This window comes from Gambusia affinis, linkage group LG02 (genome assembly GCF_019740435.1).
Source record: "Gambusia affinis linkage group LG02, SWU_Gaff_1.0, whole genome shotgun sequence".
Classification (NCBI taxonomy): Eukaryota; Metazoa; Chordata; class Actinopteri; order Cyprinodontiformes; family Poeciliidae; genus Gambusia; species Gambusia affinis.
The window spans coordinates 2,027,547-2,044,797 of NC_057869.1; the positions used below are offsets into that span (position 1 = coordinate 2,027,547).

Sequence of the window (17,251 nt, forward strand, 5' to 3'; positions counted from 1 at the left end):
TTTTTATGGGATAAAAATGACTTTAACCAAGTGGTACCAGGTCCAGTTGGGAAACCCAAACGGCTCTCTCTCCAGTGAAACGATGCTTCTTGCTGTGGATAATAAAGTTTTTACAGACAAAATGTTTGTCTACTCACCAGAAACCTTATCAGGTGCAGGTTCAGTGGAATCAGCTGCAATTTTAATTTATTTTTAAGAAATGCATTTTTTCTTTTTAGATTTTTAGTGTTTAAATAAAAAATGACTTGACCTGAAGGATTCACTGTCAGTGTTTGAGCTTCTCTCTGAATGTTTGAGGCAATAATTATAACTTCAGTTTTGTCCCGATTAATTATTTTATAATTTTTATCCCACTTATAACTTAATATTATTTAATATCTAAGCGTGTTTTCACACCTGATAGTTTGGTAGTTCAATTGGGGACCAAAGTTGCAACATTTGTTGCATTTCCAGCTGCAACAAACCAACCAAACCCTTTGAACAACCTGTTCACCTCCTGGCCTGTGGGGGCGCTGCACTGGGAACCACTGAAGGAAAAGACACAAAACCTCTGAAGACACTGAGCACAACTTCCTTCTTCACCAAATGTCAACAGAAACGGAGCCTGAACTTGAGCCTTGTGGGACGCCGTATTCTCCACTGGAAACAAGCTGGATTTGGTGACAGTAATGCAGACAGGATTAACAAACTCCAAGTCACAGCTAAAAGTCGCTCTGCATCCAACCCCAGTCATACGTTTGACCCTTGGTTCCCGGTTACCAAGGTGACGGCCCAACCACTCCATCCACAGTTCAACAATCGGTCAGTCGCTTTCCCTGCTCCTCGCGGTGCGGCGGCCCTCAGGGCTCACTGTCCGGCTCACTGTCCGGCTCCCTCCAGGCGATCCTCTGCTGCCTTACGGCCGACTGGTGAAAAACTGAGCCACCTGGAGGTTCGGTGCTCCTGAGGAGGTGAGGCGGTTGTTTGAATCGGCAGCAGAGGCGCATCAGAAACATAAAGGACGGTTTGGAGCAGGATGGAGAAACATCGCCATCGGGTAAAGTTTCCCAGAGAGGCTGAGAAGTTTTCTCCCCTTTATGGCTGGAACAGACTCCCAGTCCCCTCCACTCCTCTGTCTTCCAAATAGGGAATTTATTATTTATGACCAGCACAACAGTGGAGTTCTTCCTTTAAAGCTGCCCAAAAAAGAAACAGTCTGGGGCTTTGTGGAGGAGAATCTTCAGAGCACGATATTAAACGAGCCGGGCACATAAATCAAACTATGAAACACAAAGCAAACGCAAGACAGATTATTTATTCAGGGATAGAGATGGAGTTCCTCAGTCGCACTTAAAGGGAAAATATTCTGCAAAAGTCTTTTTTTTATATTTTGATACTTGCATTTGAGTTTGTGCTGCTTCTAAAAACAACCAAACAATTAAAATCATAAGACGCCCAGATGATATTAATAAATTAATGGTTTTTTTCATGTCTGGAAAATGAGCCGTTTCAAAAACCTCCCGATAGATAAGTCACACAGCGCCGTTACCTAGCAACCCAACCTGAGCCCAGCCCGTTATCTAGCAACCCAACCTGAGCCCAGCTCGTTACCTAGCAACCCAACCTGAGCCCAACCCGTTACCTAGCAACCCAACCTGAGCCCAGCCCGTTACCTAGCAACCCAACCTGAGCCCAGCCCGTTACCTAGCAACCCAACCTGAGCCCAGCTCGTTACCTAGCAACCCAACCTGAGCCCAGCCCGTTATCTAGCAACCCAACCTGAGCCCAGCTCGTTACCTAGCAACCCAACCTGAGCCCAACCCGTTACCTAGCAACCCAACCTGAGCCCAGCCCGTTACCTAGCAACCCAACCTGAGCCCAGCCCGTTACCTAGCAACCCAACCTGAGCCCAGCTCGTTACCTAGCAACCCAACCTGAGCCCAGCCCGTTACCTAGCAACCCAACCTGAGCCCAGCCCGTTACCTAGCAACCAACCTGAGCCCAGCCCGTTACCTAGCAACCCAAGCTGAGCCCAGCCCGTTATCTAGCAACCCAACCTGAGCCCAGCCCGTTACCTAGCAACCCAAGCTGATCTCCAGCACATTTGGTCAGCTGGTTTTGCTGCAGTACAAATTCTGTTGAAAAAGCCCAGAGTTTTATTGTTGACTCACCAATAATCCATTTAATGGATCCTTCCTGGTTGTGCAGGACATTTAATTTCCACTTTCAAGGGAAATTAAATGTCCTCATAACTCACATCGTTAAAGTATTTTAAACGACTTCTGTACTGTCCTGCTGTGGGTAGCAGTCTGTTTTACAGCTAATCTGAAGAAGCTTCTGACTGAAGACTGTTGCTATCATGACATGCTAACAGCTCAATATCTGGACAGCAGAGTTGAAACAAACTGAATGCGCTGCTAATCCGCCCCATTTGCTTTCGCCGCTTCCCTTTAAGCATCTGAATGGCTGCGTGGTTAAAACGGCCAAGACTTTCTAGAGATGGTTTGAACTTCTTCCTTTCCAACTCTTCTGGGATGTTGGGTCAGAGTTCAGAGTTTATTTGAGCTCTTGATGTGCCAATAGCTGCTCCTGGTTGTAAAAACGTTGTTGCCATGGTTACGAATCTTAATAACTGTCCAAAAGGAAATTTTTAAAAAGTAGGAGTAGAAGTCTTTCCAACGGTGCAGCATCAAAATCTGGAGGGAATAATTGTCAGAACGTGAAAAGCTTCAACCAGAAGGAACAAAAGAAGGAAGAACATCTTCAAACTCAGAAACTGTTAAATTCACCCTGAGAGTTTGTAACTTCTGAGAAAACTTTGGCAACCTAAGCTGACCCGAGTCACAGCGGATTGTCATTTCCTGTGAAAACCTCAGGAACGCCTCGCCGACCTCTGCTGGAGGTCGTCCGCTCGCATCGTCATCTCATCATTCCAACAGGAACTAATCTGTGGCGATGTTTCTTCAGGAACGGTTTCGTTTGCCTCCCAGTTTCCGTTGAACTTTTCCTTCCAGATTATCGTGTCTCGAGGTGAAATTCAACCTTTCATCCGCTGATGTCGATGTGTATTAATCAGACTGAGACTGAAGAGTCGCCTGCAGAGAGCAGAGATATCAAAGCTGAGGATTCAGAGTTATTGACCTTGAGATGACATTGATTTCCCTGTTAGAGATGAAAAGGAGTTTGCTCTGAAACACTGTAAATATTTTCTGCAGAGGGTAATGATGATTGATTTTCCACTTTTATTGGCTCTGGGTGTCGATGCTTTCTTCAGGTTGATGTAGAAACAGGAAAATCCTCAAACTGCTTTTAGTGAAGGGCTAGCATCCTGACAGAATGCTAATGTCTGCGCCGCAGATATCATTATACCTGCTGGGTTTCTGTTCAGTGTGTATGGACAAACAGACGGATGGATGGTTTGATTGATTGATTTTGTTTTATTTGTTCCTGCAGTAATTTTCTGTCAGATTAAAACTTTCTTTTCTTCATTCTGGTTTGATTTTGGGTTCATCTCCAGTTCAAACTGCAGAACTAATTCTCTGAAATGTTTTTCATGCAAGACTGGAAATCAGGAGAAGCTGGATGCAAATTAATGAAGTTTTGTAACGTGCATGCGGCGTCCGAGTCCCAGACCCAAACAAAAAGCAACTCGTGGGTTTAATTGCTGCAGCCTGAGCGACTTCCCGGCCCGGTCCAGTTCTGTGCTGCGAATCACAAACCAGAGCGAATGGCGTCTGTAGGACTCTTGTAATGGAGTCGACGCAGTCGGAGGACGCAAAGCGTTTCCGGTAAAAACCAGGATGATTGCCTTTGTTCCTCAAGAGTTCTCATCAGCGGCGCGCAGAAAAAAGGCTGAAGAAAAACTGCTAATGAGGGATTAAATGTTAGCAAAACAGCATCTGCAGATCTGGTTTCTGCCGGAAATATTCACAGAGGAGCGGCTTTTAAACATGGCTGACTGGAGATGAAGGCTTTTACATGGAGAGCAGAACTTGTTCTCTGAGTGGGAAAGCGTTTTGTGTTGTGTTCCCAGTGGACAGCAGAAGAAGAAGAAAACGAGAAGGAAGATGATTGACGCGACTCCCTGCTGATGTCTGGGTTGGGCTCCGTCATTAAAACCCCATTACATTCCTGTTAATGTACATTTAATGATGCCGGATCGTCCTTCACATGCAGCTCACTGAAAACAAAAACAGATTGATGCGCCAGCCATACGGAGGCCTCTACCTGCCAAAATCAACACTAAATATTTAACTGGATAAATTATCACAGGGATTTCTATTAAATATAAATATTACAAATCTGTTAAGCTTCAGAGAAGATGTCAAAGACAGATTGATATATTTAAAAAAAATAGTTTTCAACTGTATGACAGCTATTAGGAAACACAATATAGGAAATTATTGCATAAGTAAATAGAAAAAAAATACAGCTAACTTTAAAAATAAAGGAAACAAACATTATGATGAAAATGAAAAGAAAAGCAGACATAAAGACGTCTGAGTGTCAAAAAAAGAACTTTGGCTAACAGATGCAAACATGCAGAGGATAAAACACAAAAATAATCCAACAGAAAAACGCTGCCAATGATTGAAACAAGTGCAAATGAAAAATGCTCCAACCACTAAAAAGGGAAAATGCTGCTAATAACAAAACCAACTTGAAATACAAAATGAAAGTTCTCCAGACCACTAGGGGGAGTCTGGAGTGGGTTGGATATCATGACGTCCCAGACTGATGGTTTCTGATGACTGACCAACAACTCCCCCTCCTGGCCTGGAGGACTGCCGTTTTGTGACATAACTTTGAAACATTTCGTACTTACTGTTGTTTTATTGCATCATTTTCCTCCTTCCTCCTACTTCCTGTTGCAACATTTTGTTTAAATTTGTTTTATTGTTTTTATGTTTTTTCTTCTATTTTCTAGCATTTTTTGCTAGCAGTGTTTTTTAGTTTTGTTTTTGTGAGTTTTGTTTGCATCATTCATGTGTTTGCTGCTCACTTACACCTTTTCTCACTCCCAGATGTTTTTGTCTGTTTATCTTTACTTGTAGCAATAATTCCTTTATTTTAAATGTAGTAGCGTTGCTATATTTATTTATATATTGATCTGTTATTTTATTTGTTTTTATGTTATTATGCTTCACAGTAGCTCCAGTTGTTGGACTTTCATTTTCATTCCAGTTCATTTTAAATATGATTTAGAGTAAATAAAATGATTCCCAGCAGGTTTTATCTGACTTTAAGCTTCCTGTCTGGAAGTGTGTGGAAAGCTGCTCTCTCTGCTGCTGCTCAACTCTTTTCCAGTTTTGTAATTTCAGAAGAAAATTAGCTCCATGATGAGTTTGACCTCCAGCTGCTGATATCTCGACCTGCTCCTGCGAAGGTTTTTGGAGTGGCAGCGATAATCTGAAAATGGACAAAACCGTCTGAGAGCAAATCTGTTTTCCCCACGGCGGGAGGAAAACAGGAAGCAGACAGAAGGAGAAATAAACCTGCCGGTGTTCATCCACAGACGACTGGAATGGCTTAAACCAAAACATACTGGTGTGTTGGAATGGCCTAGTCAAATCCAGACGTAAAACCAACCAGTTGAGAGAAGAGTTGAACGTTTCAGTCTGTAGATGTTCAGGGCTGCAGGTAAAATCAGTTCTGACTCAAGAAGGCTGAATAAAAATGCACACCGCACTTTTCAGATTCTTGTTTGTGGAAATTGCTGAAATCAAACATTTTCATCCCACTTTCACATCATGCATTACGTGCTGCAGCCCTGCAGCGCAGCGGCTTTCTCTGAGGTTAAAGGTGGGAAACGGTGAAACGTTTTTCAGGTTGATTCACGTCTGAGAGGAAAATTGTCAGAGATCAATAATCCAAAGTTTCTCCAAAACCTGATGAGAAGTTGACCTTAAAATTACAGAACAGCTTCAATATTTTCCATGTTTTTGGAGTTTAAATCGGTTAAATTATTTCTCAAACTGTTACCTCGTCTAATTAAATGCTCTCTAAATCAAAAGTGGATTTTTCTCATGTTTCCAGTTTGAATTTTGTTGCCGCTGTAATAAAATCTGGATTAATTTAAAGGCTTTTCTCCAGGGTTATGCAAATAAATGTAGAGGGCGTTGTGATTTAATGAAATGAATGCGTCTGCAGTGAGCCGCCGTGTGGACAGCGAGCTGCTGCACATAAAGATGTGATTTAATAACTCAGTCAATATATCGGAGAGCGGAGTTTATTATGATGCTTCCAAGTTACAGATAAAATCAGAAAACATTAATATTTACAAAGTAAAGAAGCAAAAGAAGTCAGATTATTTTATCTTTAAGAGAACGTGTCTGATCCTAAAACATTGCTGGAAAAACAGAAAATGATTAAATGTTGCTCTTTGCCGTCAGGATGTTCAGAGGAGGCGATCACATTTATGTTGAATTCCTCCAGAAACTGTTTCCCGCTCCGGTTTCCGGTCCTGCAGCGGATCGGAATCACGTTTCGCTGAGTGGCGGCCCACAGCACCATGAGCCGTTTACCTGCTGCACCTCAGGAAGATCTGCGCAGTAAATCTGCTCATTACCGGGAATGTCTGCAGAGATTATCGACCTTTCCCCTGCCGCGGGTCCAGACCCGGCCCGGCTCGGGTTTCTGTCAGCAGAACCAGAACCGATTGTAGTTGAGCTGCAGAAACAGATAAAACACCAGAGAACTGCTGGAAGTCCTCAGGTCCATCCAATGATGGAGGAGAGGCAGGACAAAACAGAAACGGGTTCATAAAGTCTTGATACTGAGAGTGGCACCAGAACATCATGCTGGTTCTGCTGGGTTCTGATGGAGCAGATTATGGATCTGTTCATGACCTGCAGGTAGATTACTGGCAGAAATGATCTAACAGCCTCAGCCATCACATTGTTTATTGTTTTGTTATTTCCTGTTTATTCTATGATGTTTACATCGGTTTTAAACTATGCAGTAAAGGGAAGGTACGGAAGAAAATTAGGACCACTACAAATAATTAATGATTTCAACTTTTATTGTAGAATTCTGTCAGAAGTCAGAATTTTGGAAATAAATCAGAATTCAGAGATTAAATTCAGAATTCTTGTTTGTATGGAAAGCCATTTGTGCCACAAATTCCCACTTTTATGAAGTGCATGGTTAGAAAGTCATGCAAAAAATGGCCCTTTGTGGCTCGGGATGCCATAAAAAACAAAGAAAATCCCATAAAAATACAGGAGTACCTTCTGAACAATTAAAATTACGGCGTTTATTCTGGTCATTGAACGCTGCTTTAAACATCATCACACCTAAAAAGCAATGTTCAGTCGCTTGAGTAAATGCAGAATTATTTTTAAAATTTGCCAATTTTTGTGTTTTTTTTGTTACTTTCTAAACAGACACTTGCCGATTTGTGGCACACTTAGCTTTCCATATATTCTCAACACAACTTTTCATCCCTGCAGCAGTCTGCATAACAATATCAGTTTTACACACAATCATTGCTGTAAGCTGTATTTTGCACCAGAGCAAATTTTTAATCATCGTCTCTTACAGTTTTTGTGCGATTCAGACTTTTCTCGGTCAGAAATCCTTGCTCCAACATGGCGTATCTTGTCCTGCGGCTCGGTTCTGCAGAACTGTGAGGCTGTGAGGTTTGTTGTGAAGTTCAGGTGAAGTTCAGGTAGACAGCTGAGGACAGGACGAACCTTCAGGGCCGACAGAAGCAGCTGGGAGAAAATGACTCGGCAGCAAAGCGGTCACTCTCCACAAAGTCTGACTGCATAATCAGGGAACAGCAGGTTGGGACAAAGTCAGCCCAGTCCAAGTTCCTCTGGGTCAGCGAGGGAGTTCTGGAAAGTTTCCTAACAGACGGACGCAGAGCGTGACTCGGTGATAACCGTGGTAACCCTGCCAGCTGCTGAGACGGGCAGGCTTTAAAAACGAAGTCTGCAGAACAAAATCTGCTTCAGAAGGAAAGTTTCTCTAAGACGTTTGGACGTATGGATGTTTAATAGTTTTTAACACAGAGGGCAAAATAAAGAGCCACAAAGAAAAAGCTTTTCATGGTTTTAAGTAAAATATAATAAAAATGAAATTTCTTTTGAGGAATGAATTAATGATTTCTCAAAACTGGATATTTTTGCTGAAATGACAAAAGTTTTCTTCAGTTAAATGAAGAAAAAAACTGGAATAATTATTTCTGTATAGATTAAAAAGATCCTTTGACTTTTTGGTCCTTTGGAAAAAGCTGCTGTTAGAAACTTTGGGATGACCTTTGACCCTGTTTTATTCTCGAACATCGTGTCAAATCTCCACGTTAATCCAACTCCAGTCCAGTTTGTTTGGGAAGATGTGAACGCAACAACTCTGAGTTGAACTTTGCTCAAAAGCAAAAAGTCTCCATTTGTTCTTTTTTTATATAAGTTCAGTTTTTTCAAAAGTTCATACATTCACAGTTTTATGTAGCTGAACTGAGAACTTGACTTTGGTTGCTAGGTAACGGGTTGCTCGGCTAGGGTTGCTAGGTAACGTTCTGAAGTTCTGCTTTTGTTGCTTGGTAACAGGTTGAACTAAGCCGGGGTTGCTAGGTAACAGGTTGAGCTAAGCCGGGGTTGCTCGGTAATGGCGGAATGTGACTCAACAATTGGGAAATTTTTCTTCTTGAAATTTCAAAACATTAACAAACATAAAATTATTCCCAGAAAACAGCTGGTGTTTTTGTTGTTTGTTTTTTAAGAGGCAGTTGAGACACAAATAGAAGAACAAAAGCGTATAAAATGTTTGTTTTTAAAAGTTCTTCCGCTCTTTCCCCAGGTGTTTCTAACCTGTACTCAACCTCTACTGTTCAGTACAGGTTTCTAACTTTTATTTCTTCATTAAATCCTAATCAATAGCACAGAGTAGTCTCATCTTCTGTCAGGCATCTTTATTCAGGTTCTGTTTAATTTTAAATTGTGAAATTTGTCCAAATGAAAACCTTCCAACTCTGAATGGATCCGTTCCAGGTTTTCTATGGGGCTGAAATCAGGCCTTTCTGCTGCTTCCCTGATATGTTTCAGTATTTCTCCAGGTTAACGCCGTTTCCTCAGACTGTCTGAGGTTTTCATCTCTCCTCCTCTTCCTCTCCGTCTGATCGCGGCTCCAGTCTGCGGCGCAGCGCTGCCAGAGGAGCAGATTAATGGAGCAGCTTCCTCCTTGGCAGCGATAAAACACACCCATCGCGCCCCCGGCTCTCCTCTGACGCCGCATCCAAATGGATCTGTCGCACTTCTGGAGATTAGATTAAATTTGGTGGTAATGTGAAGCCATTTTGTGAAGAGAGATAAACTACCATCTGCTCTTCTATACACTTTTCACTCACATTCTCAGCCGTTATCAACATCCACATGATTGTTGTCTGGACGTGTCTCAGATTATCAGAACCGGTTCTTGTTTTTCAGCTGCGGTTCGCCAGCGTCCATCTGGGTTTGATCTTCCTTCAGGGCCGAGCGTCGGGCAGCGCGCCGCAGATCGCCGGTGGGCGGCGTGGAAAACGCCTCACGCTGTTTGTTTGCCTCGGATGGATTCGCCAAACTGCATGCAGAGAAAAACAGGCAGCAGGTTGGTCCTCCTCCCAAACGCACCGGCGTGTTCGGACCACTGATCGGTAAAGAAAGAAGTACATTTAGGCCCAAACACTGAAACATTTTCAGATTCATTTAATTAATTTTCAAAGAAACAAAAATAAATTCCATGAGGCCAAAAAGTCAAAAGTTTTCTGCACAACACTTCAAAATGTCTGAGCTACGAAAGACCAAGATTTACAAGAAAAATCTCTGAAATTCTGAGATTAATTTCACATATTTTTAGAAAAATTCTTAAGATGTCATTTCTGAGCTCCAAAAGTCAAAAAGTGTTTTAGATTAATCTCAGTGATTTTCTAGAAGAAACTGGGAATTTTCTGATCTTAAAAAGTAAAAGAATTGCAGGAAAAATCTCAAACATTTTGAGATTAATTTTACATATTTTCTAGAAAAAACATGGATTTTTTTCTCAAACAATTGAAAATGTTTGACTTTGGACATTTTTTTGTTTCAAAAGTCAAAAATTTTCAAGAATCTTTCTGAAACATCTCAACATTTCTGAGATTTTTCTTGAAAAGTTTTTATTTGTTTTTTTCTAGATAATTTCTGAAATGAATCTTAAAAAGTTTTTTTACAACTTTTTGAGCTCAGAGAATTTCTTTGTCTTTTCTGGAATATTAAAGAGACGAATCTCAAAATTTCAGATGTTTTTTTTCGGGAGGAGTTTCCGGCTCCTGTTTTGTCCGTTCTTCTCTCTGGGTTGTTAAACTGGAAGATTTCCAGCTCCTCACGCAGCGCGACTGTTTCAGGCGCCTGAAAGCCTCACAGCTTCATTCATTGATCTCTACAAAGCCTTTGATGCAGCAGATTTTGTAATTATGCACACTAATTAGTGCTGCCACTAACTGCAGTGTGTGCTTGTTGATGGTTTCACATCAAGTCTGTTTTGTGGTTTCAGTGAGACGCTCCCAGTAAAATGCAGATGGCTCGTATTCACCAGCTCAGTTTACTTCAGATTTGATGCAGTCCTTAAATGAAATTGGATCTGAGCATGTGGCAACGAGTCGACTAACAACAACAACTTTCTGTTAAATTCAATACTAAAATGTTTAAGCTGTCTCGCTCTGCATCACTGGAAATGTTTCAAATTCACTAAAATCCTCTAAATTACATCTGACTGTAAAATGAAAATTTTCCAGGGAAAACTCGTTTGATGCCCGCTTTGTTGAGCAAAGGAGAAATTTATTTTTAAGAAACCCATTTTACAGATGTAGAAGAAAACCTTTAAAAAATTCTGACCTATTAGAAATTTAGCATAGTTGATAATATTGGTAAATCTGCATGTGAAATCTTGCTATTCTCTTCTTTTCTCTCTTTCTCATCTGCGCCTCCATCACTGACATTTAGGATTGTAGAAAATGTCATTGCTGAGCACTGCTAGCTAAAACATCAGCTGCACTAAAGTCCTAATCACAAACATTAGTTCTGCTAATGCTAAAGTGCTACACCAGCACACTGTCTAGCAGAAGCTAATGCTAATGCTAGCCCTTGAAAGATGACAACTCTTGAGCACCAGTTTCATTTTGACATTAGTGTTTATATCTTGTTCTCTGCTGTCTGTTTTATTTTGTTTCTGGTTGTTTCTTGTTTGATAAAGTTGAAGAAAAGAAGAGACAGGAAATGAAACTGCAGCCTAAACAGTCTTCACCCACTTCAAAATAAGAGCATGATTATTACCGTCTGATTACTTGAAAACATAAACAAAACATCGACACAGATGTTGAACTTTATTCAACTGAAGTTTACCAAACAAACAAGTAAATTAACGCTTTAAGGAAAAAATTATTTAGTGGAAGCTAAGTAGCTAAATGTTTTCAAAATTAGCTGAATTTAATATTAGCTGTTAGCAGATTAGCTAACAATTCGCCACTCATTGTTGGTGTCCTGAATTATTTATATTGGAGCAGAGGCGACGTCACACTGTGTGCCACAGAAGGCGGTTATGTCAGAACAAACAACAGGTTTGCCATTTTAAACAGGTTTTAGCATCTTAAATTAGCTATTAGCATGACTAGCTTGGCTGGAATCACCTGTAGCAGCCTGGATGTTTTTCATTATAGAGTACCTTTTGTGTTACAATGATGCTTTATTTTAGGATTTGGCACCTTTTGGTTTTCATACTTTAAGATTCTTGGTGTATTTATTACGTATTTATCTGAGCTGAACGCTGTTTCTAATCCCCTCTGCAGCCTAAAAACCTCTCAGTTCATCAGCTTTCTGTCAGATCCTCCTGGGTTTTCCACCAGGTTTTCTCCTCTCATGATTCATAGTTTTAGATTTTATGTCTAGTTTTAGTGTAACCTTTCATTTTCACTCTTCAACATGAGAAAAAACCAGAAGGATTTTGCTGCCTTTCAGAAAGAGTCGCCTGTTTTAGTCCTCTTGCTTTAAAATGACAGATCAGATACTTTCACCAAACAACCCGGCGGTTTTTTATTGAAAAAGTGTCAGCTTTAGGTGTCTCCTTCAGATTTAATTGTTGGACCGGTGCCTGCAGACTCGGGCTCTGAAAGTGAAGCAGCGGATGGGACGTTAGTAGAGACAAAGATTGTTGTAAGCAGGAGGTGATTAAAGCTGGAGTGCTTCGTGGGCCGGCAGCCAGCAGGATGGAGAGCCCAGGAAATTACATTTCTGAACAGAAGGACTTCTGGCAATTACAGTTAGAACAGGAGCTTGGGGCTCCAGAAAACGTCTTCACTTGAAAATGTTTTAAAAAATCCAAAGCTTAGTAACCCAGTGATGCTTGACATACATGATCTGATATGGAAATGGAAAATGCAAAGAATGGAAACGACTTGATTGCTTAAATAATCCCAGATCGTTTCATTCATTTCAAAATTAATTACATTTCTGTCAAACAACTCAGAAATGTTGAAACTTTTTGTCAGAATTTTTTTAGGAGTTTGAAAAGTTGAACATTTTTAACTTGGAATAGAAATGTAAAAAAATTTTCTTGAATTTTTTTTCAGTTTTTTGTAGCAAATTTACAACTTTTGAAACTCAGAAATTCCCAAGATTTTCCTAGAAATCTTCTGAGAGTTTTGGCAGAAATGTATCAAATTTCTGTGTTAAAAGTCGACTTTGCTGCACCGAAATCAGATTTTATTTAAATGATTAAACTTGAATAAATATATCAAGCACTTTGAAACTCTTTGATCCAGATCAAAAAACTAGAAGCTGAACTTGATGCTTTTCTTTTAATTCAGCACAAAATTATGTTTTAATTTTTGGACCTGTGATGAATAACATCCCCTTCCTGCACAAACAGACAACTTTCATTTGGTTGCTTTTAGTTTTTTAAATGTACATTTGACTTTACAACTTGCTGTACAAAGTCTCCAACCAGAAATAAAGAGCTAAAAATTTTACTGACACTTTGATGCCATTCTAATGTGGAGACGTAATTAATCCATGACAGGGTTTCAAATGAGGCATTTCTTATCAAACATATATTTACACATAAAAAACATTTATTTATTTATTCATGTGATTCACTTACAGTTTAAAATGAACATGTCACATGTTGATATAACACAAAGTTTTGAGTAAAAGAGAAAAATGTCATTTAGACTAAGGAGAACCAGCTGTTTTGTCCCACTCACAGCAAAGATCAACATCTGCTTTGAAAAGCCAAGTTGAGGAAGTTCTTTATGAAAACAAGCCGTATTATATTCCTGCTTTAAAGATGACGGATGTGAGTGAGTTCCTGTCGGGGAGAGCGGCGGCTCGGCGGGAGGGAACCTCCTGCTTCCACCGACGTTTTGCTGGTGGAGTTGCAGACGCCGTAATTAAAAATCTGCGCTGGAGGGGAAGCTGGGATTGATAGGAGCAAACAACGTTACTGGTACAGGCGATCAAATTCATTAGCCGTGTTTGCAGCTCGACGCGGGGCGATACATCCTTCCAAACATTAGATGGGCTGATATCACAGTCCAGCTTGCTGAGGGCTTTTCTCAGTATGTGGCAACGGATGAATATTTATCAGTTTCTTGCTGCAGGGCTTTAAACTCCCAACTGTTCACTGCAGATAAAGTTTAATATTATGATCAAAACATGTAATCCTGTTGCAGAAAGCAGTTTATTGCCTCATTGATCCAATGAAAATTCGATAAAAATGATGGCAAATTAACTAAGAGGAGCTGAAATTAACTTCTTTCTAATGTTTCTTCACTCAGAAAGATTTACTGCAGCATTTCAATCATGTGGAGGTCTAAACTTTGACTAGACCATGGCAACACTTTGCTTTTTCAAATTTTAACATGTAACTTACGCCCTGTGAAAGAATAACCACGCCCCCTAAAGTGGGCGGGGCCTATATGAAATGGGGGCGTGGCCATGTCTGGTGATGAGTGGAGGAGGTTTAGCTGTTAGTCAGACTGTTGCACTGCTGCCAGTTTAGCAACTTCTTTCTCAAAAAAGCAACCTGCATTGTTGCCAGATCTGACTGATAGTTTTCAGCCCAAAATCAAATTTGAAGCAAAATTTGCCCAAATCTAAACCTCTAATGACATTTTTTTGTTGTTTTTTGTCCTTTTAAGTCCTGATGTTGCCCTAAAATTTCTGTTTTCCAATACTACTGCACAGTGAGGCTTGATTAACCCATGACTGATTATTGATGATGTCACAATCAACAGATTCTAGATATTTAAAAATAAACTGACTTACAAAATAAGTGCAATAACACAGCATTTTAAAAAAAGTTTTGTGCTTTTCTGCCCCACAGTGACAATTATTCTGAAAGAGTTTTCACCTGAAGCATTTTTAAAATGTGCAAAGCAGCAAAGATTTTAACAACTCATCCAAAGCTGTTTTTTTCCAGCCAGATTGGGTGGAAACCTGTCCGACCTGGCAACGCCGCTAGCAACAATTTCTTTATTGCGATGTGAAGCACAGATTGTTCTGGATTATCATTAGTTGCATCCCTAATCTGAAGAAATTAAATTCCTTAAATCATCTTGAACAAAAACATTCATTTCTGTTTTGGGAGTGAAATGATTGTTTCTCAGAATTGTATTTCCTGATTAATATTGATCATTTCCAGTTCTACTGATTATTTTAAAACGCAGCTAAAAAAACCAGCAGACTTTTAATTTAATTTCATATGTTCAATGAGCTTTTCCCTTCTGTCTATATCAGTGAAATAAAATTTTATTTATTTTATATTTTCGACATATCAGGCATACCGTAGGGAGAAGCTAGTTGCTCCTTTTGCTTTACTTAAAGGAGATCTGGAGAGGAATGTAATGACTTTTGAGACAGGCCTACTCAAAGTCCTTCATTTCCTTTAAACTTCAGAGTTTTATTATTATCTCCACATATTCATGAATTATTTTTTGAGGTAATTGATTTTATCTCGACGTATCACAGGGTTATATTTAATGTATTCTGTATTTTCTATGACGGATAAAAAGTGAAACTTCACTCAGAAATGTAAAATATTGAAATTGAAGCATTTTGATCATTTCTGAGCAACAGCAGGATGTTTGATTGGCCTGCTGGTTGGAGTTGCTTTCTCTCCGTCCGCGCAGTGAGGATGGCTTTCTGACATCTTAATTGCCTGAATATGAGCCTTTCTGATCTAGTGCGGTCTTATCGGCTTCCTCTGCTCTCTGGAAGCCGCAGGGCCTGAAACGCTGATTGTCTCCGTGACAGATATGATCAGCATTAATGCTATCATTAATCACAGGCTTAGTAATGGATTGCTAATGCTTCCAAACACACACATATTTATGCTAGTAGGTGAGTCCTGTGGGGGTTCTGCGCAGCGGCCCAGTTGGTTCTGGTTCTGTTTGTGAGGCAGAACCGGGTCTGACTGAAACCAGAGTTGGAGCGGAAACGGTTTTTCACGCAGTCTGGCTGGAAAACCAGAGGAATGTTTAGGAGACGAGAAAAATCAAAACCTGTTGGAAACATAAACATCAAGATGATGTAATAACTCCAATAACTCCAGGGATTATTTCAGATTATAATTATTAAACCTGATTATCGGTCAGAAATGAAAAATGAAAAGCAGCTCCGCATTAAACCGACGCAACTTTTACTCAACTGGAGAAAGTTTTGGCTCCCAGTGAAATATTAATGAAATGATTCATTCTGAATGGATTCAGTCACCAGGAGACTAACGGCAACAAGGAGCTGGGCACAATCTGTGTAACCATGGAAACGGATGGATGGATGAACAGATGGATGTACGGTTGGATGTAGATTCTCTCCACCAGTCAGGAAACTGTTTCCTGAACTGGTTCTTTTCCTGAACTGGTTCTTTTTCTGAACTGGTTCTTTTCCTGAACTGGTTCTTTTCCTGAACTGGTTCATTTTCTGAACTGGTTCTTTTTCTGAACTGGTTCATTTTCCGAACTGGTTCTTTTCCTGAACTGGTTCTTTTTCTGAACTGGTTCATTTTCCGAACTGGTTCTTTTCCTGAACTGGTTCATTTTCTGAACTGGTTCTTTTCCTGAACTGGTTCATTTTCTGAACTGGTTCTTTTTCTGAACTGGTTCATTTTCCGAACTGGTTCTTTTCCTGAACTGGTTCTTTTTCTGAACTGGTTCTTTTCCTGAACTGGTTCTTTTTCTGAACTGGTTCTTTTCCTGAACTGGTTCTTTTCCTGAACTGGTTCTTTTCCTGAACTGGTTCTTCTGGTTTGAGCCAATCAGGTTTCATTTCCTGCTTCGCTGGCCGTTAGCGGCTCGTTAATAAAAACTAATCTGATGGAAAATCTGGTTCTGGAGGAAACGTTTCCAGTCTGTCTGGACTGGGAACAGTGGGACGCCCAGATGGTTTGATATGGTTCATCCTGGGTTCATGGAGCGGGCCAGACAGGCGCTGATGATGGGACCAGTGCAACCGGATCAGTGGGAGAACTGGGAAAGTTTATCCATGCCAGTAACAAACATGCTGCTGATTTATGGCTTTTTAATTTTTAATTTAAAATGTTTGAACTGCTGAGCCGCTTCCTCTGCAGAGACTTTGAGTCTCGTTTGATCGCAAGACTGATCTATTATTCTATCAATTATTCTGCCAATTAATCAGATAAACAGATTAGTATATTTCATCTAGCCATTTTTTAAATAAATTATTAAAAATACATTAAAAGATGCAAACAAATAATTTTTTGATCAGAAAATAAAAATGTTTCTGCTTCATGTTCAGCATTCTTCAGTGAAAACTTGTTCCAACATCAATATGTGAGAAACTCGCCATGTTTCACAACAGTTTAAGCAAAAGGTGCTTAAAAGATTTTATTTTTTTATTTTTCAGGATGTTAGCCAAGTTAAACTAAAACTAAAAATATTTTTTATACAGTCATAGCTTTTTGTTCTTTCAAAAAATTGCCTTTTTTACTTTGCATACTCTTGTTAACAATCATTCATTTACTAAATCCCTTGACAATTATTCCAATAATTGATTAATCACGATTAATGGTTTCATCTCTACCTGGTTGACGGTTCTGCTGTCTGTGTCTCTCCAGCAGGAACGTCTCTGGTCTTTGTTATCAAACGAAGTTTCTTCTCTTTCTCTCCAGCTGAGCGATTCCAGGTTTCTACCTGGAGCCGAAGTTTGTTTCTTCTCCTGAAGTCTGTCTGGTGGATAACGTCGGCCTTCAGGTGTGGGACCCTCAGGAATTTGGCTGTGATGTTTAAACTCCAGCTTTTCTTTTC

General features: G+C 40.0%; 1 protein-coding gene and 1 long non-coding RNA gene across 11 annotated transcripts in view; one reads left to right on the forward strand and one right to left on the reverse strand.

Annotated features, from left to right (window-relative positions):
- The window catches only part of LOC122824458, a 65,523-nt gene that overhangs the window by 17,613 nt on the left and 30,659 nt on the right, over positions 1–17,251 (forward strand). For 5 of the 10 annotated variants that reach the window (XM_044105198.1, XM_044105205.1, XM_044105210.1 and 2 more), the window contains exons 1-2: positions 9,354–9,567; positions 17,116–17,197. In XM_044105198.1, coding sequence (XP_043961133.1) covers positions 9,354–9,567; positions 17,116–17,197 — 296 coding nt within the window. Of the gene's footprint in view, positions 1–9,112; positions 9,262–9,353; positions 9,568–17,115; positions 17,198–17,251 lie in introns of those variants that run through there. The other 5 variants (XM_044105190.1, XM_044105181.1, XM_044105222.1 and 2 more) reach the window with 2 other exon arrangements.
- LOC122824504 lies at positions 9,135–17,116 on the reverse strand. Its single transcript, XR_006369522.1, has 3 exons — positions 17,028–17,116; positions 9,329–9,540; positions 9,135–9,237 (listed from the first exon to the last, which is right to left on the reverse strand). It is a non-coding gene; the product is annotated as an uncharacterized LOC122824504 (long non-coding RNA).